The 15,490-nt window shown below is 40.4% G+C and overlaps 1 protein-coding gene across 4 annotated transcripts in view; it reads right to left on the minus strand.

Annotated features, from left to right (window-relative positions):
* Positions 1–12,651: 12,651 nt before the first annotated feature.
* The window catches only part of GTF2E1 (general transcription factor IIE subunit 1), a 35,711-nt gene continuing 32,872 nt past the window's right edge, over positions 12,652–15,490 (minus strand). For all 4 annotated transcript variants that reach the window (XM_040250863.1, XM_040250871.1, XM_040250857.1 and 1 more), the window contains exon 5: positions 12,652–14,367. In XM_040250863.1, the coding sequence (XP_040106797.1) occupies positions 13,943–14,367 (425 nt within the window). In that variant the 3' untranslated portion in view covers positions 12,652–13,942. The remainder of the gene's footprint in view (positions 14,368–15,490) is intronic.

Raw genomic sequence — 15,490 nt, forward strand, 5'->3', positions numbered from 1 at the left:
CGACACAGGCTTTAGCAATCACTGTATCTGGGAGTGGAGAAGGCAATGGCACCCCACTCCAGTACTCTTGCCTGGAAAATCCCATGGACAGAGGAGCCTGAAAGGCTGCAGTCCATGGGGTTGCTGAGGGTCGGACATGACTGAGCGACTTCACTTTCACTTTCATGCATTGGAGAAGGAAATGGTAACCCACTCCAGTGTTCTTGCCTGGAGAATCCCAGGGATGGGGGAGCCTAGTGGGCTGACGTCTCTGGGGCCGCACAGAGTCGGACACGACTGAAGTGACTTAGCACGATCTGGGAGGGGCACCTGGTGAATCATACACTGGCCCTTAAAGGCTTCTGCCTGGAAATGACATACATCACTTCTATGAATGACATTCATAGACCAAAGCAAGTCACATGGCCACACCTACCTAAAACAATCTAGGAAATGCAATTCTATTACGTATATACTATAACTGGAATATTTGTGAAGAGCTACAATCACTATAAAGAAAGCTGAGCACTGAAGAACTGATGCTTTTGGAACTGTGGTGTTGGAGAAGACTCTTGAGAGTCCCTTGGACTGCAAGGAGATCCAACCAGTCCGTCCTAAAGGAGATCAGTCTTGGGTGTTCATTGGAAGGACAGATGCTGAAGCTGAAACTCCAATACTTTGTCCACCTGATGCGAAGAGCTGACTCATTTGAAAAGACCCTGATGCTAGGAAAGATTGAGGGCAGGACGAGAAGGGGATGACAGAGGATGAGATGGTTGGATGGCATCACCGACTCGATGGACATGGGTTTGGGTAGACTCTGGAAGTTGGTGATGGACAGGGAAGCCTGGTGTGCCGTGGTTCATGGGGTCGCAAAGAGTCAGACATGACTGAGCGACTGAACTGAACTGAACAATCACTACTGGGCTTCCCAGGTGGCTCACTGGTAAACAATCCACCTGCCAATGCAGGAGACATAGGAGATGCAGGTTCAATCCCTGCATCAGGAAGATCCCCTGGAGGAGGAAATGGCAATCCACTCCAGTATTCTTGCCTATAAAATCCCATGGGCAGAGGAGTCTGGTGGGCTAGAGTCCAGGGGGTTGGACATGATTAAGCATGCACGCATGCACAATCACTACTACGATTACTCTTGGCCCAAGTAGGACCTGTACAGATGACTATAGATGACTATATAGGAACTATATAGGAACTGTACAGATGACTATAGAATTAGCTTCTCCTGAAGCACATGTACCTCCTTGGGAAAGGGATCTCTTAGCAAAAATTAGGTACTACTAGGAAGGAAGCAATGAATGCTAAGCATGGAACTGATAATGTTTACTACAGAAGTTATATAAAGGCAAAATGATCTCAGATATCAAACAAGTGGAGAAAAGATCATGAACAGATTGGCAAAGGCTGAGAGAGAGAGAAGCAACCACTGTAGGTCTGTAGCCATCTAGAGATCTGCACAGCAGAAAGGGCATAGATGGAAATAGGCAGCAGGGCCAGGGCATGAATTTGCATCTTTGTGGCTACGCTCCCCAGCCCCACCATGAGAGCATAAAATGCATTATCAGGAAGATACGTAGGGATGGTGGATGATTTCAGGGGCTTTGTGTGAGGTCTTGGATTGTCAAAGAAATTGAAGAGTTGAAACAGTTAAGAGGTTCTCAAATGTGCATGGGGGGACAAAGTCATAATAGAACCCAGAACCAGTCATACTGGAGTTTCAGCTTCAGCATCAGTCCTTCCAAAGAACACCCAGGACTGATCTCCTTTAGGATGTACTGGTTGGATCTCCTTGCAGTCCAAGGGACTCTCAAGAGTCTTCTCCAACACCACAGTTCAAAAGCATCAATTCTTTGGCGCTCAGCTTTCTTCACAGTCCAACTCTCACATCCATACATGACTACTGGAAAAACCATAGCCTTGACTAGACAGACCTTTGTTGACAAAGTAATGTCTCTGCTTTTGAATATGCTATCTAGGTTGGTCATAACTTTTCTTCCAAGGAGTAAGCATCTTTTAATTTCATGGCTGCAGTCACCATCTTCAGTGATTTTGGAGCCCCCCAAAATTATCTGACACTGTTTCCACTGTTTCCCCATCTATTTCCCATGAAGTGATGGGACCAGATGCCATGATTTAAGTTTTCTGAATGCTGAGCTTTAAGCCAACTTTTTCACTCTCCTCCTTACTTTCATCAACAGGCTTTTTAGTTCCTCTTCATTTTCTGCCATAAGGGTGCTGTCATCTGCATATCTGAGATTATTGATATTTCTCCCGGCAATCTTGATTCCAGCTTGTGCTTCTTCCAGCCCAATATTTCTCATGATGTACTCTGCGTATAAGTTAAATAAGCAGGGTGACAATATACAGGCTTGATGCACTCCTTTTCCTATCTGGAACAAGTCTGTTGTTCCACGTCCAGTTTTAACTGTTGCTTCCTGACCTGCATAGAGGTTTCTCAAGACGCAGGTCAGGTGGTCTGGTATTCCCATTTTTTTCAGAATTTTCCACAGTTTATTGTGATCCACACAGTCAAAGGCTTTGGCATAGTCAATAAAGCAGAAATAGATGTTTTTCTGAAACTCTCTTGCTTTTTCAATGATCCAGCGGATATTGGCAATTTGATCTCTGGTTCCTCTGCCTTTTCTAAAACCAGCTTGAACATCTGGAAGTTCACGGTTCACATATTGCTGAAGCCTGGCTTGGAGAATTTTGAGAATTACTTTACCAGCATGTGAGAGGAGTGCAATTGTGCGGCAGTTTGAGCATTCTTTGGCATTGCCTTTCTTTGGGAGCCCCTTGGTAGACTACAAAGCCCTAGATAAATGTATGTATGGGATTGTAACAGAGATGGGAAGAGTTGAGAGTGATTAGAATACAGGTGAGACTATCTCCAACTGAATGACAGAGGGAATAACAAAGCGAAGATGAAGTATAGGTATCAGTGGGCTGATGGGAACTGTCTAATAAGTCAAGACTTTTTCAGTTACAAGAGATAGAAACCCAAGCCCAATTGTGTGCTCAGATGCTCAAGTCATGTCTGCCTCTTTGCAACCCCATGGAGTGCAGCCTGCTAGGCTCCTCTGTCCATGGGATTCTCCAGGCAAGAATACTGGAGTTGGTTGCCATTTCCTTCTCCAGGGCATCTTCCCAACCCAGGGATCAAGTCCACATCTCCTAAGTCTCCTGCATTGGCAGGAGGATTTTTTACCACTGCATCACCTGGGAAACCTCAACCCAAACTGGCCAAAGAAAAAAACTAAACATACTGACCCACATAATAGAAATAATTACAAAGGTAAAAACGGATTCAAGTATGGTAAGATTAAGGTGCTCAAGCACTGATTGGAAATCACTCTTTCTCCATCTTTATAGTGTCTACCTTCCTCTGTGTTGGTTTTATTTTCAGGCAGATTGTCCTCAAATGGTAACAAAGATTGTCCCCAGCTGCTACCAGCTATACTCTTATCAGTTTAGTAACCCTAGTAGAAAAAGGCAGTGCCTTTTTCTCATTTCAACCAAAGTCCTGAAGCAACTTTCATTACCTGGTCTGGATCATATGCTCCTCTCTGAACAGTCACTATGACTGGCATCAATCCCAGCTGAATCACATGGAGGGAGAGTGGGGGAGAAATGCATACTGTGGGAGAACAAATGAAAACCTCCCACATCCACCATAGGAAGTAGGCTTAAGAAGCTTGTTCCTGGAAGTGATGATTGTGGAGAAGAGGACACAGGACAGAGGAGGGAAGAACATCAAGGGAGGATTTGAGGCAGAGGGAGAGTAGCATTTATTGCAGAATAGCAAGTTTTAAAAAAGGGATTTACCAAGTGTACTTTGGGAGATGGGGAAGTAGTGTAATGAGACAGATGGTGATCACAGATATCTGTTGGTCAAAACACTGAGAATATATTTAAGAATTCCCAAAGTGGCCCAATACACTCTTTGAGAAATAGTAGTTTAGGAGACAAAAGCAGACACTGTCACAGACTTTCCATTGGTTCTTTGCTTGTTAGGTGTTTTTGTTGCTAACTGCTGAGGTGGGGGAGGGAGGGAAAAGGCCTGTGTCAGTCTTGAAGGAACAAGACTAACGCAGGAGACACGGGCAGAGGTCTCCCTGTCACTGCCATAATTTGATAGCTTAATGAATCTCAGTGGGAAAAGCAATAAAGAAATTATCCATAAAGTTGCTAAAGTTATAGCCTGTCAGAGAGATGTGAAATGTGAGTGACATACACAGCACGCCAAGTCCTCTCCACCCACCCACTAAACAGAAAGGCCCACCCTGTCTTGCCTTTCTTCTACCCTCCTACATACACATTATACCTGCACACAGGCACATAACAGCAGGGAAGGATTCTCTTGGAACATTGTCAGAATCATTCTTTAGACCTCCCAGGCAGGTCACTACCCTGAAATGAAAAGCTGCCAGCCTCCCATTTTTGAAGCTGGTGGAACAGGGCTGATTAAAGTTGACTTCATACTGAGCAAATACTTGTGAGAGGCAATTTAGTTCTGGATCCATCCTCTGGATCTTAACAATTACCATCACCACCACCCTTGATACTGGCACACTTCCAAGCATGTTCAAACAAAAGGGCTTCACCTTGTGCTTGACCAAAAGACATTAGCCCACTATGACCCTGGACTTAAAGGACTGGCTCTGTGACAGAGAACTGGATGGAGCACAGAGATCACAGCCCCAGGTGAGTACTCAGATGGCCAGAATAAGTCTATGTTATGACTTAAAAGTCTGAAACCCAGCAAAGGATAGAAAGGTCAATGCAGAGAAGCTAATTCCTTCACCAAAGAAAATCCAGGATGCTTCAATTCTTACTTCATACGCACACCTACTATTACTTGGCCCTCTGTAGCTGTTGCTCTGGTCACTGACCCTAGAGCTCTGAATATTCTCTGTTGACTCTCACTTCCAAAACAGACATCTTGGTTACAAGGCCCTGTCTACTCCCCAGTGAGTGCCAGTAATTACTGCACACGGTGCTGGGAAGGTGGCATGCTAAAAACAAATAGCACATAGACATTATCACAAACTCAGCAATTTCACTCTTAGGTATAGGCCCCTCAAATTGAAAACTGGTACTCAAATACATGTATATGAATATTCACAGCAGCATTATTCACAATAGCCAAAATGCTGCAACAATCCAAATGCCCATCAACAACTGAATAAATAAACAAACTGTGGCATACACACACAACAGAATACCACTCAGTCGTAAAAAGGAATGAAGGACTGACACATGCTACCCCATGGATGAACCTCTAAAACATTATACTAAGTGAAAGAGGCCAGATACAAAGGTCACATACTGAATGATTCCATTTATACAAAATAACCAGAATACATAAATCCATAGACAGAAAGAAGAATGGTAGTTGCCAAGGGCTGTGGTTTCCCCAGGAGAAAGGAAAACAACTGCTTAATGGGGACAGATTTTGTTTTGCAGTGATGAAAATGTTTTGGAACTGGATAGTGAATAAACTAAATGTCACTGAATTGTTCAGTTTAAAATGATTAATTTTATGTTATATGAATTTCACCACAATTTTTTTTTAAAGGGAACGGGATACTGACTCGGCTGTTATATACCTTTATTGCCTTACTCCCTCACTTCTACCTGAAGATGTATGTAGAAAGATGAAGTATTGGCCATTACAGAACCACAAAGCAACAAACACTTGCCTCAAAAAAGAAAGACTAATTATAAAGATAAAAGGAAGCTGGGTCTTTGATATCATGAAGGAAACCATGGAATCATCAATTTTAATTTATTAAGAGATAAATAAAATCTCCAGTTGAAGAAATAGCACAATCTTGGCTCCTCACAATTTCTTCTGTAAAGAATTACCTTATCACAGACTAAGTGAACAAATTCTCTTTAGTTAGATGCATTTGTTAGATGTATTTTGGTTAGATGGTTTCACCAGTTGCTGGGAAAAATGTACTTTGCTGCGTAGATCAGCACTCACCATCTGTAAGCATTCCAAACAGGAAGATAATTAATACAAAACAGCATCACAGACATTAGGTATACAATTAGATATACAAACGGAAAATAGTCTTTTGAATAAGCCATGGCTTACTCCTGGCCTGGATAAACATAATTGTTTATTCATTCAGTATTTATTGATGAATACTTACTATGTGCCAGGCATACTCAGTCAGGGATATGAGCCAGAACACTGCAGTAAGCAAGAAAGATAAAGCCTTTGCCCTCATGGAGCTTACATTCTAGCAAGGGGAGAAACAGAAACAAACACATGAGCAATCTCACATACGCTGCTGTTAAGATCACGCATACAGAGCACCACTTTGGGCTTCCAACTCCTCTGATTTCGGACTGGCTCTGAACTCCTCTGTCTCTGGCGTGGCTTCACAGGATGCCTAGGTTTCTCACTTACCGAGAAGTCAGCAGCACTTTCAACATCACAAAATTGGTCTAGGTAGTCAACAATTCTCAGTTCCTTATCTCTACTGCTGATGTCATCCCTAATATTTCATCCTACTTCAGGAAACACACACACACACAAAAAAAAAACCCTCCTCATCCCAATCATTTTCACCCATGAAAGTGGAAAAATTAAACCAGAAGCAAAATTCATTATTGTTCCCAAGAGAAAGAGTCTACCAACAAAACGAAGGCTACGTTTCTAGTAGAGGATAGGGAGGAGGGCAGCATGAGCACAGCAATCAGGGCAAAAAGTTGTACACAAGGAAAAATGTATATAGTCACTAAGTACAATACATAATTCTAGCACCTGAAGAGAATGTCCTAGACTAGTGCTGTTCAACAGAAATACAATGCAAGCTACAAATGTTAGCAATATAGGCAATTTAAAATTTTCTAATAGCCATATAAAAGAAATAAAAAGAAACAGGTTAAATTAGCTTTAATAGCATATTTCCTCTAACCTAGCATATCTACAGTACCATCTTTTCAACAAATAATCAATATAAAAGTTATTAATAAGGTATTTTACATTCTTTAATCCCACACTGAGTCTTCAAAATTTGGCATGTGTTTCATATTTACAGCACATTTCAATTTGGACTAGATACAGTTCAAGTACTCAATTGTCACAAGTGGCTAGTTGGCTACCTTATTTGACAGGGCGGTCCTAGACAAAATACTCACTAAGTTCTCTTTTCCATGAACATTGAAGCAAATGGCTCCTCAGAACTAAAGCTTCTAGGTGTCTCGTTGGTTGCACTAAAGAAGCTATATTCTGCTACCCTGGGGACACAATCCTAGGTACCATGAACCATAAGTAAACATAACTAACTGATTAAGAAATACATATACAAATAAAATTCAGGCAGGAACAAAATGATATGCCTTGGTGGAGAAAAAGAGTATGTTCTCCTAGTGCCAATTCATCTGTCCATTCATCTATTCAACATTTGTTGAGAGCCTATCATGTGCCAGAATTAACTGCACATGCTAGTATTCTGTCCTTAGTCTTTCGGGGTAGAGGGGGAGTTGAGAGACATAAAAAAATAAACAGGTTCATTGTATACAGCAATGTTGTTATGAAGAAAATAAAGTAGGAAAATACCACCATGAATGGGAGAAGAGATTACTTTAAGAGAAGAGAAGGCTTTTCTGAGAAAGTGCCATTTAAGCTGAGAATGAAATAAAAGTGACAGGAATGGAGAAGAAAGTTCTACACAGAGAATATAGTTAGGGCAAAGACCTAAGGCAGGAAAAACCTTGGCATATTTGCAAAGCAGAGAATGTCAATGTTATTAGACAGTAGTTAACAGGAAGAATAGTAGATGTGCTCATAAAAGTAGTCAGGGGCCAGATCTCTTAGGACCTACAGAAAAGGGTCAGGAGTTTAGTCTAGATGTTATTCTAAGAAACAGTCAATGAAGTGTTTTAAGTGTGGGTAGGGAGAGGTATTAATATGGCCTGGGGTAGGCTGGTAGTGTTGGAAGTATAAGAGGTGAGATTTAGAATATATTTTCAATTTATTAGCAAGTCCTATCAGCTCTACCTTCAAACTTAGGTTATATAAATTAGATTATATTTTGAGTCTGACAGGATTTGCTGATGAACAGGATGTGATGACCAACTACTAGACTTTTGGTGTGAGGATGTAGGTGAAATGATGGTGCCATTTATGAGATGCGAGCGGAAACAAGAATAAACTCTGCTCTCCCTCCTGTATTTCCAATCTTGATAAATGGAACCATTCAGTCAGAAGACAGCTTCATCCAGGGTAGTGCCATATTCAAACAGTCACCAAGTCCATTAATGCCACCTCTCCAAACTTTCTTAAACCTGTCCCCTCTTTCTATCCCCACAGACTTGTGTGTGTGTGTGTGTGTGTTTTAGTCACTTAGCCATGACTCTTTGTGACCCCATGGACTGTAGCCCTCCAGGCTCCTCTGTCCATGGAATTCTCCAGGCAAGAATACTAGAGTGGGTTGCCATTCTCTTCTCCAGGGGATCTTCCCAACTCAGGGATTGAACCTGGGTCTCTTGCATTGCAGGAAGATTCTTTACTATCTGAGCTATAAGGGAAGCCCTCTATTACTAAGACTATTGAAATCACCTTAATAATCTCCAGGTTTCAATTCTAACCCAACAGCAATGCTACAAATTGTTTCCCTGCTTAAAATTCTCCAACAGTTTTTTTGAAAAGTGATTTGGATGACATCATCCTTATGGCAGAAAGTGAAGAGAAACTAAAGAGCCTCTTGATGAAAGTGAAAGAGGAGAGTGAAAAAGTTGGCTTAAAGCTCAACATTCAGAAAACTAAGATCATGGCATCTGGTCCCATCACTTCATGGGAAATAGATGGGGAAACAGTGGAAACGGTATCAGACTCTATTTTTTGAGGTTCCAAAATCACTGCAGATGGTGACTGCAGCCATGAAATTAAAAGACACTTACTCCTTGGAAGGAAAGTTATGACCAACCTAGATAGCATATTCAAAAGCAGAATTACTTTGCCAAGAAAGGTCCATCTAGTCAAGGCTGTGGTTTTTCCAGTGGTCATGTATGAATGTGAGAGTTGGACTGTGAAGAAAGCTGAGCGCCGAAGAATTGATGGTTTTGAACTGTGGTGTTGGAGAAGACTCTTGAGAGTCCCTTGGACTGCATGGAGACCCAACCAGTCCATTCTGAAGATCAGTCCTGGGTGTTCATTGGAAGGACTGATGCTGAAGCTGAAACTCCAGTACTTTGGCCACCTCATGAGAAGAGTTGACTTATCGGAAAAGACTCTGATGCTGGGAGGGATTGGGGGCAGGAGGAGAAGGGGACGACACAGGATGAGATGGCTGGATGGCATCACTGACTCGATGGACATGAGCTTGGGTAAACTCGGAGAGTTGGTGATGGACAGGGAGGCCTGGCATGCTATGATTCATGGGGTCACAAATAGTCGGACACGACTGAGTGACTGAACTGAACTGAACAGTTTAAGATGGACATGTCCTTTGACTTGCTACTTCTCTTTTATGGTTCTATCCTATAGAAATATAGAATAAGGATATATAAGGCTAATTCATTATAGCACTTTAATAGTGAAAAACTGGACACTACCTAAATGCCATTCGAGAAGGGAACTGTTATACAAACCACCACATAATTATACAATTCAACCTAGTCCTTATTTTTAAAAATGAATCAGATTTAAATATACAGATATAGAAAGATCTTCAAGATATTTCAAAAACAAATAGCAATGTATGTATGGGCAATGTATATATGATTGTATTCACTCAAAAAGCATTGCAGTGTATTTGTGGGTATGAGTGTATGTTGTTTCAAAAGGTCTAGAAAAGGTCTGGGATGATACACACTGTCAACAAAGGATATGGAGATATATATATATATCTATCTTATTGGATGAATTTTCAAATAACATATTTATATAACAACAACAAATTGTACAACTATTCTACATACCTTAATGTGATTAAAGGCACTTTAGCACCTGGCACCAGCCTTTGTTTCCACACAAATTTCTCACTTATTTACATCAGGTAAGTGATAATGTACTTTCGTGTGATGGGAAATGTGGGTTGATTGCTGAAACTGGGTCATGTTAGAGACCTATTTGCTTTGCAACTGGAATAGGAATGGCAGCCTCTAGTACTCAGAAGGACAGCAAGATCTTTCTGAAGAGAGGTTAAGGTGCTTCTTCCTTTCCTTAAGGACCCACTAGAAGTAGTTCATTCCTTTTAGCTCTTCAAAGGAAGAAGCAAAGTTTCAAGGCATTTCCCGTTTCAACCCATTCGGCTTTATATGTTTTAAGAATACCTGTATTTATCTTATTCACAGTTTATTTTGCTTTTATAATATAAAAATCCAATAGAAAGGACAGTAAGTTTAGCATCATAGTTTTAGTTTCTTTCTGAAAATTTTCCTCATTTCCCCAGGAGATTTAAAAAAGAAAAATTTTTAAGTGATAGTAGCATAGCTCTCGGAGAAGGCAATGGCACCCCACTCCAGTACTCTTGCCTGGAAAATCCCAGGGACAGAGGAGCCTGGTGGGCTGCCATCTATGGGATCGCACAGAGTTGGACATGACTGAAGCGACTTAGCAGCAGCAGCAGCAGCAGCAGCAACATAGCTCTGCTAGAGATAACAATGTGAAACAGCTTTCATGGAATCAAAATGCTGAACAAATAGAAGATGGAATTATACCAATTTCTAAATTCTAAAGATTTTCATATTTGTTTTTTGATTGTCATCTCCTACTTTTTTTTTTTTAACCCAGGAATAAGGAGAACAAGAAACTATACATGTAAGTTTTTCTATTGTAGTAATGGCTGGGAATCTAGCCAAACAGCCAACTGGTAGAAAGAAGAGGAACTGCTCTTCCCAATCTCATTCCCATTCACTGTCTAATCATCTCAAAATGACACCAAAAAGAGTTATGAAATATTCAATTATTTCCTCCTCAGTTATTGAGGTCAGAAATGAAGTACCTTGGCAGGACTGGAAGACAAAAACCTAGTTAGTAATTGCTTATGCTCTGGTTTTCTATATTCTATATCCTAAAGCTGCTATCTACACCAGCCCTTCCATTAAAATATCCTTCAACTGGCTTGAAGTGCTGTAGCACAGCAGACGACTTCTTCTTGTTGTTTTGTATTATTATTATTCAGCCTCACTTTAAAACGCGTTAGCTACCACTTACCTTCATAAAATATCAGAGCAGAAAGGAATATTGGTGATCCTACCATAATCCTCTCATTATTGACAACTGAGAAACTAGCCCAGGAAGATGACATCAGGTAATAGTGTCACACTGCAAGTGTCTAGTTAACTGGGACTAGAACCTCATCTCCTGACTTCCAGGCTATGCCAAATTGGATATTTTCTTTTAATCATTTAAAGTTAATGCTCCTTAAGGTGTTCTGGAAAAAAAGTTGTATCTAAATGAGAAAAAGGCTTCAACTACAAGGGCAGATAGATTGGAAGCAATCTTCCAGCAGATATAAAGCTATGGATCGATTACCTACGGCCAAAGATGTTTACTCATCACCTGACTTTGGTCAATTGTATGAGGAATATTTATTTAGTGCAGTGAGAGGAGAAAAAAGTGGCAAAGGGGGGGGAGGGGTAAAATGGGTGGAAAAATGGTTTCTTAGTTAGGGAAACATTCTGATAGACCACTTTGGATATGATAGGATCTTTCAAGGTCATACTTGGAACAGGAATAAAATATAGAACTAAGTTATTTTTTCTAATACATTTATAACTTTCCAAGGACTTTGGGAAGAAAAAGGTGATGATGAGAAGGAAAAAGGAAGCTGAACTATTACAGCGCTCTACTTGGGATGAAACATGTGAGAATGGCAAAGACACTCTTTAAGAACAAGAATGTGTATCATATTCCTTGACTATTCAATGCTGAATCCCTCCCATTGACCATGCCTTGCCCTCTACTATAATACAAGACTTCAGTGAAAATCTGCCACACAGACTTGTGTCCACGGTTACTGTGAGTCAGTACAGATGGTGCAGAGGCAAGGTAAAGAAGCCAGGGAAGCATGGAGGCTTCCTAAAGTAAGGAGAAACCTGGCCAGTGTAATGGCTAGGATACCAAACAAAAAATGTTTCAAGGAAAAGATGGGTTGAACAGCCAAAGAGCAGCCAAAGAAATTGAGAAATAATGAAAATAAGAAATGACATTAAAAAAAAACAACTGAACAATTTCAGCACAGTCATAGGTTATAACACAGACTCCAAGAGGGAGATGAAAGAATAGATAACAGATAAGAAAAATAGAACTGTAGCTTTAGGAAAAAGAACATGCAAGTGAGATCAACCAAAAAACCACAAGAAACGAGTATTCACTGAAATGAAGAGCTGACAGTTCACCTAGAACTACATTTCAAAACTTAACATCTGATTACTATTGAACTTCTTTCTAAACTATCAACGTTTAGAAAACAACATTTAAAAGTTGAATAGCCCTATTTGCACAAGGTACATACTTAAAGTCATTCTTAAGGCAACTTACAGCCAGAAAAAAGTTTAGATCACATACAACTGCATCTACTATTTGAAACAATGCCAATAAGAGAAAAACTTCTGAAACACTTTTCTTCATTGGGAAAAGTATTCATTTTAATTATGCTCCAAGATGTTACAGAGCTAGAAATTAACAAATTTCAGTCAGTATAAAATAGATTTATTGTCAATATTTAGTCATTAATACAACCCAGGTTAATGAAACATTACTTCACACAAGGCTCAGATGCTCTAAAATCTATCTTAACTTTACACATGTACTAGAAAATGATAAATACCTAAAAATGACAATGCAAGGGAAAATATTATAAAAAATACAACTGTAGACCCTTGTATGAAAGTTCTTTAAAGTTCTGCCTTTGGGAATAATACCATGCTACATATCAGAACCAAAAATAAACTGTTTTCCTTGAGGTTACAATGCTCAACAATATATTGGATGCACTCTAAAATACCATGCTTGACAAGAATCAAAAGAGACAAAGAAGGCCTTGAAAAAGGTTGAGAGAAAAAAACAAAGAAGCAATCAATTGTTATATGCTGATTTCTGCTACGATGACCTCTTTAAACAATTTACAGCACTGGGGAAGAACTGAAAAAAGAAGGGTACCAGTCTCAGCACAAATTCAAACAATTTTAAAGAGTACTGTTTTCAATGCTCTCGACTCTTCAATACTTTACGTGGACTCCTTATCCTAAGCCCACATTTTTTTTTCTCTAATTTATTCCTAAGGACTTTTCAAACACACTTTCTGTTTTCTATTATCCAATATACAAACCACAGGCAGTAAGCAAAACAACATCTGTCAGTCAAGTCAGTTCTAAATGCACCAATTTTGGTTTACATATTAATCATGAGATATAGGCATAACCATCCTCCTTCCACACATACTCTCATCTCCCCTTATACAATGACTCCATCTTCAACTGTGAGGCAATGTGAAGCTTTAAGATTTTTTTTCCTACATCAATGACTCGCCTGTTGTGAAGGTGCTTGGTTGGCAGCAATATCAGGGGCTGTTAGGAATGCTTGGTCAGAACAGATAAAAAGGATGTGATCAGTGAAACTGTAACCTATCATAATGGGCTTCTTACAGGCAGAGAGGAAGAATTTACCTTATAGACTTGTCGCACTCATTTCAGAGGGAGAAAAATGTGTCTTAAAAAGGAAAGGAAAAAGATTAGATAAGGGAATACAGCAAAATATTAATACTGTGGTAATAGGAAAGGGAATGCTTATAGCTAACCTACCTTGTGGGGGAAGTTTCTGGCATAGAATAATCAAACTTTCTCTCCCATTATTGTTTGCACAAGATTAACAGTTGCTTTACATCAAGAGGGGCAGAAAGCCATTAAACACATTTCTTCAAAGGTAAGAAATCTCTTTTTGAAACAAGCATTAGAGAAAGGAGGAAAAGGTAGGGAAAGCTCACTCAAAGAGGTCCTCAAACATGCGTTGTCCCATCGCTATGTATGCTTCCTTTTCCTCTGGTGTCATTTGGGCCACTAGCTCTGGCTTCTGGCTCACTTCACTATAGGAGAACGGGCGGCCAGCCACCATGACAATGGGGTCATCTGCTACTTCCTCAAATTCATCATCTTCCTCATCTTCTTCCCTGTGATGTGCAGCCACAGTGGCCACACGGGGTGGAGAGTCATCATCTGACTCGCTGGTCTCACTCTCAGAGTCACTGCCGTTGGCAGCGGTCATGGGAGCAGCCGCCCCCACTGAACCTGCAGGGGCAGACGGGGTCTTCTTCTCATGAATAAGCAACGCTCGCATGACCTCCTCATTATCATCTGGCCCTGTGTGGCCTTCTTCATGCTCCTGAAATGAGTCTATATCTATGCCGCCTGGAAAGAGAAAATCAGAAAGTCAATATTCTTAAATAAAAAAGGCATTCCTTTACAGCTAATAAAATATAAAAGCTTAATATATTTAAATATAGGATAATATAACACAGATTTCGCTGGTTTCATTTTTTTGAGCTACTGTCCAAAAGACATTCAAAATGTTTCTCACAAACTAGAGCTTAAGTAACATAAACCATAAGTATAGGTGACCCTTGAACAATGTAGGTTTGAACTGTGCAGGCCCACTTATACATGGATTTACTTATTTTTTCTAACAGTAAATACTACAGTAATATATGATCCATGGTTGGTTGAATCCATGGACGTGAAGGAACTATGAATGTAAGTTATACTCAGGTTATCCCTATGTTCAAAGGTCAACTGTACCTGGGTCTGTTTTGTTTTGTTTTTTAATATCTACTTATTGATTGGGCTACATCGGGTCTTAGTTGGGGCACAATGGGATCTTCAGTGGGCACACAGGGTTAGTTGCCCTGTGGCATGTAGGATCTTAGTTTCCCAACCAGGGGTCGAATGCATGTTCCCTACACTGCAAGGTGGATTCTTAACCACTGGACCATCAGGGAAGTCCCTGCACATGGGTTTTAAGAGACATATAGCTTGGATCTGAACCCTGGTTCATCCAACATGCAAGCTGTAACACTTTGGGCAAGTTATTTAGTCTCTAAACTTTGGTACCATTTTTTATAAGATGGGATGATAGAAGTGTTTGGTTTCTAGGGCTCTGGTTAAGAACATGAAATAATGTCTGTGAAGGACCAAGTTTGTAGCTGGCATAACAGGACATCAAAATAAAGCTCCTCATCCTGCTTGGGGCAAAAGCCAAAGGCCTTACAATAACCTATAAAGTCCCACATCATCTGAACTCCTCCTGCCCTCCTACTTATCCCTTCTCTTCCCCCTTGCTCGTTCTGCTCCAGTCACAGTGGCCTCCACAGTATTCCCCGTGCACACCATACACACATTCCTACCTCAGGCCCTCTCCACTGCCCATTCCCTTTGCCTGGGATATTCTTCCTCTAGGTACCTGTACTCTCTTGCATCTTTCATGTCTTTACTCAAATTTTACATTCTTTCAATTCACCCCTACCTCTATATTCTT

This window comes from Oryx dammah, unplaced genomic scaffold, assembly GCF_014754425.2.
Source record: "Oryx dammah isolate SB20612 unplaced genomic scaffold, SCBI_Odam_1.1 HiC_scaffold_2, whole genome shotgun sequence".
NCBI classification, from domain to species: Eukaryota; Metazoa; Chordata; class Mammalia; order Artiodactyla; family Bovidae; genus Oryx; species Oryx dammah.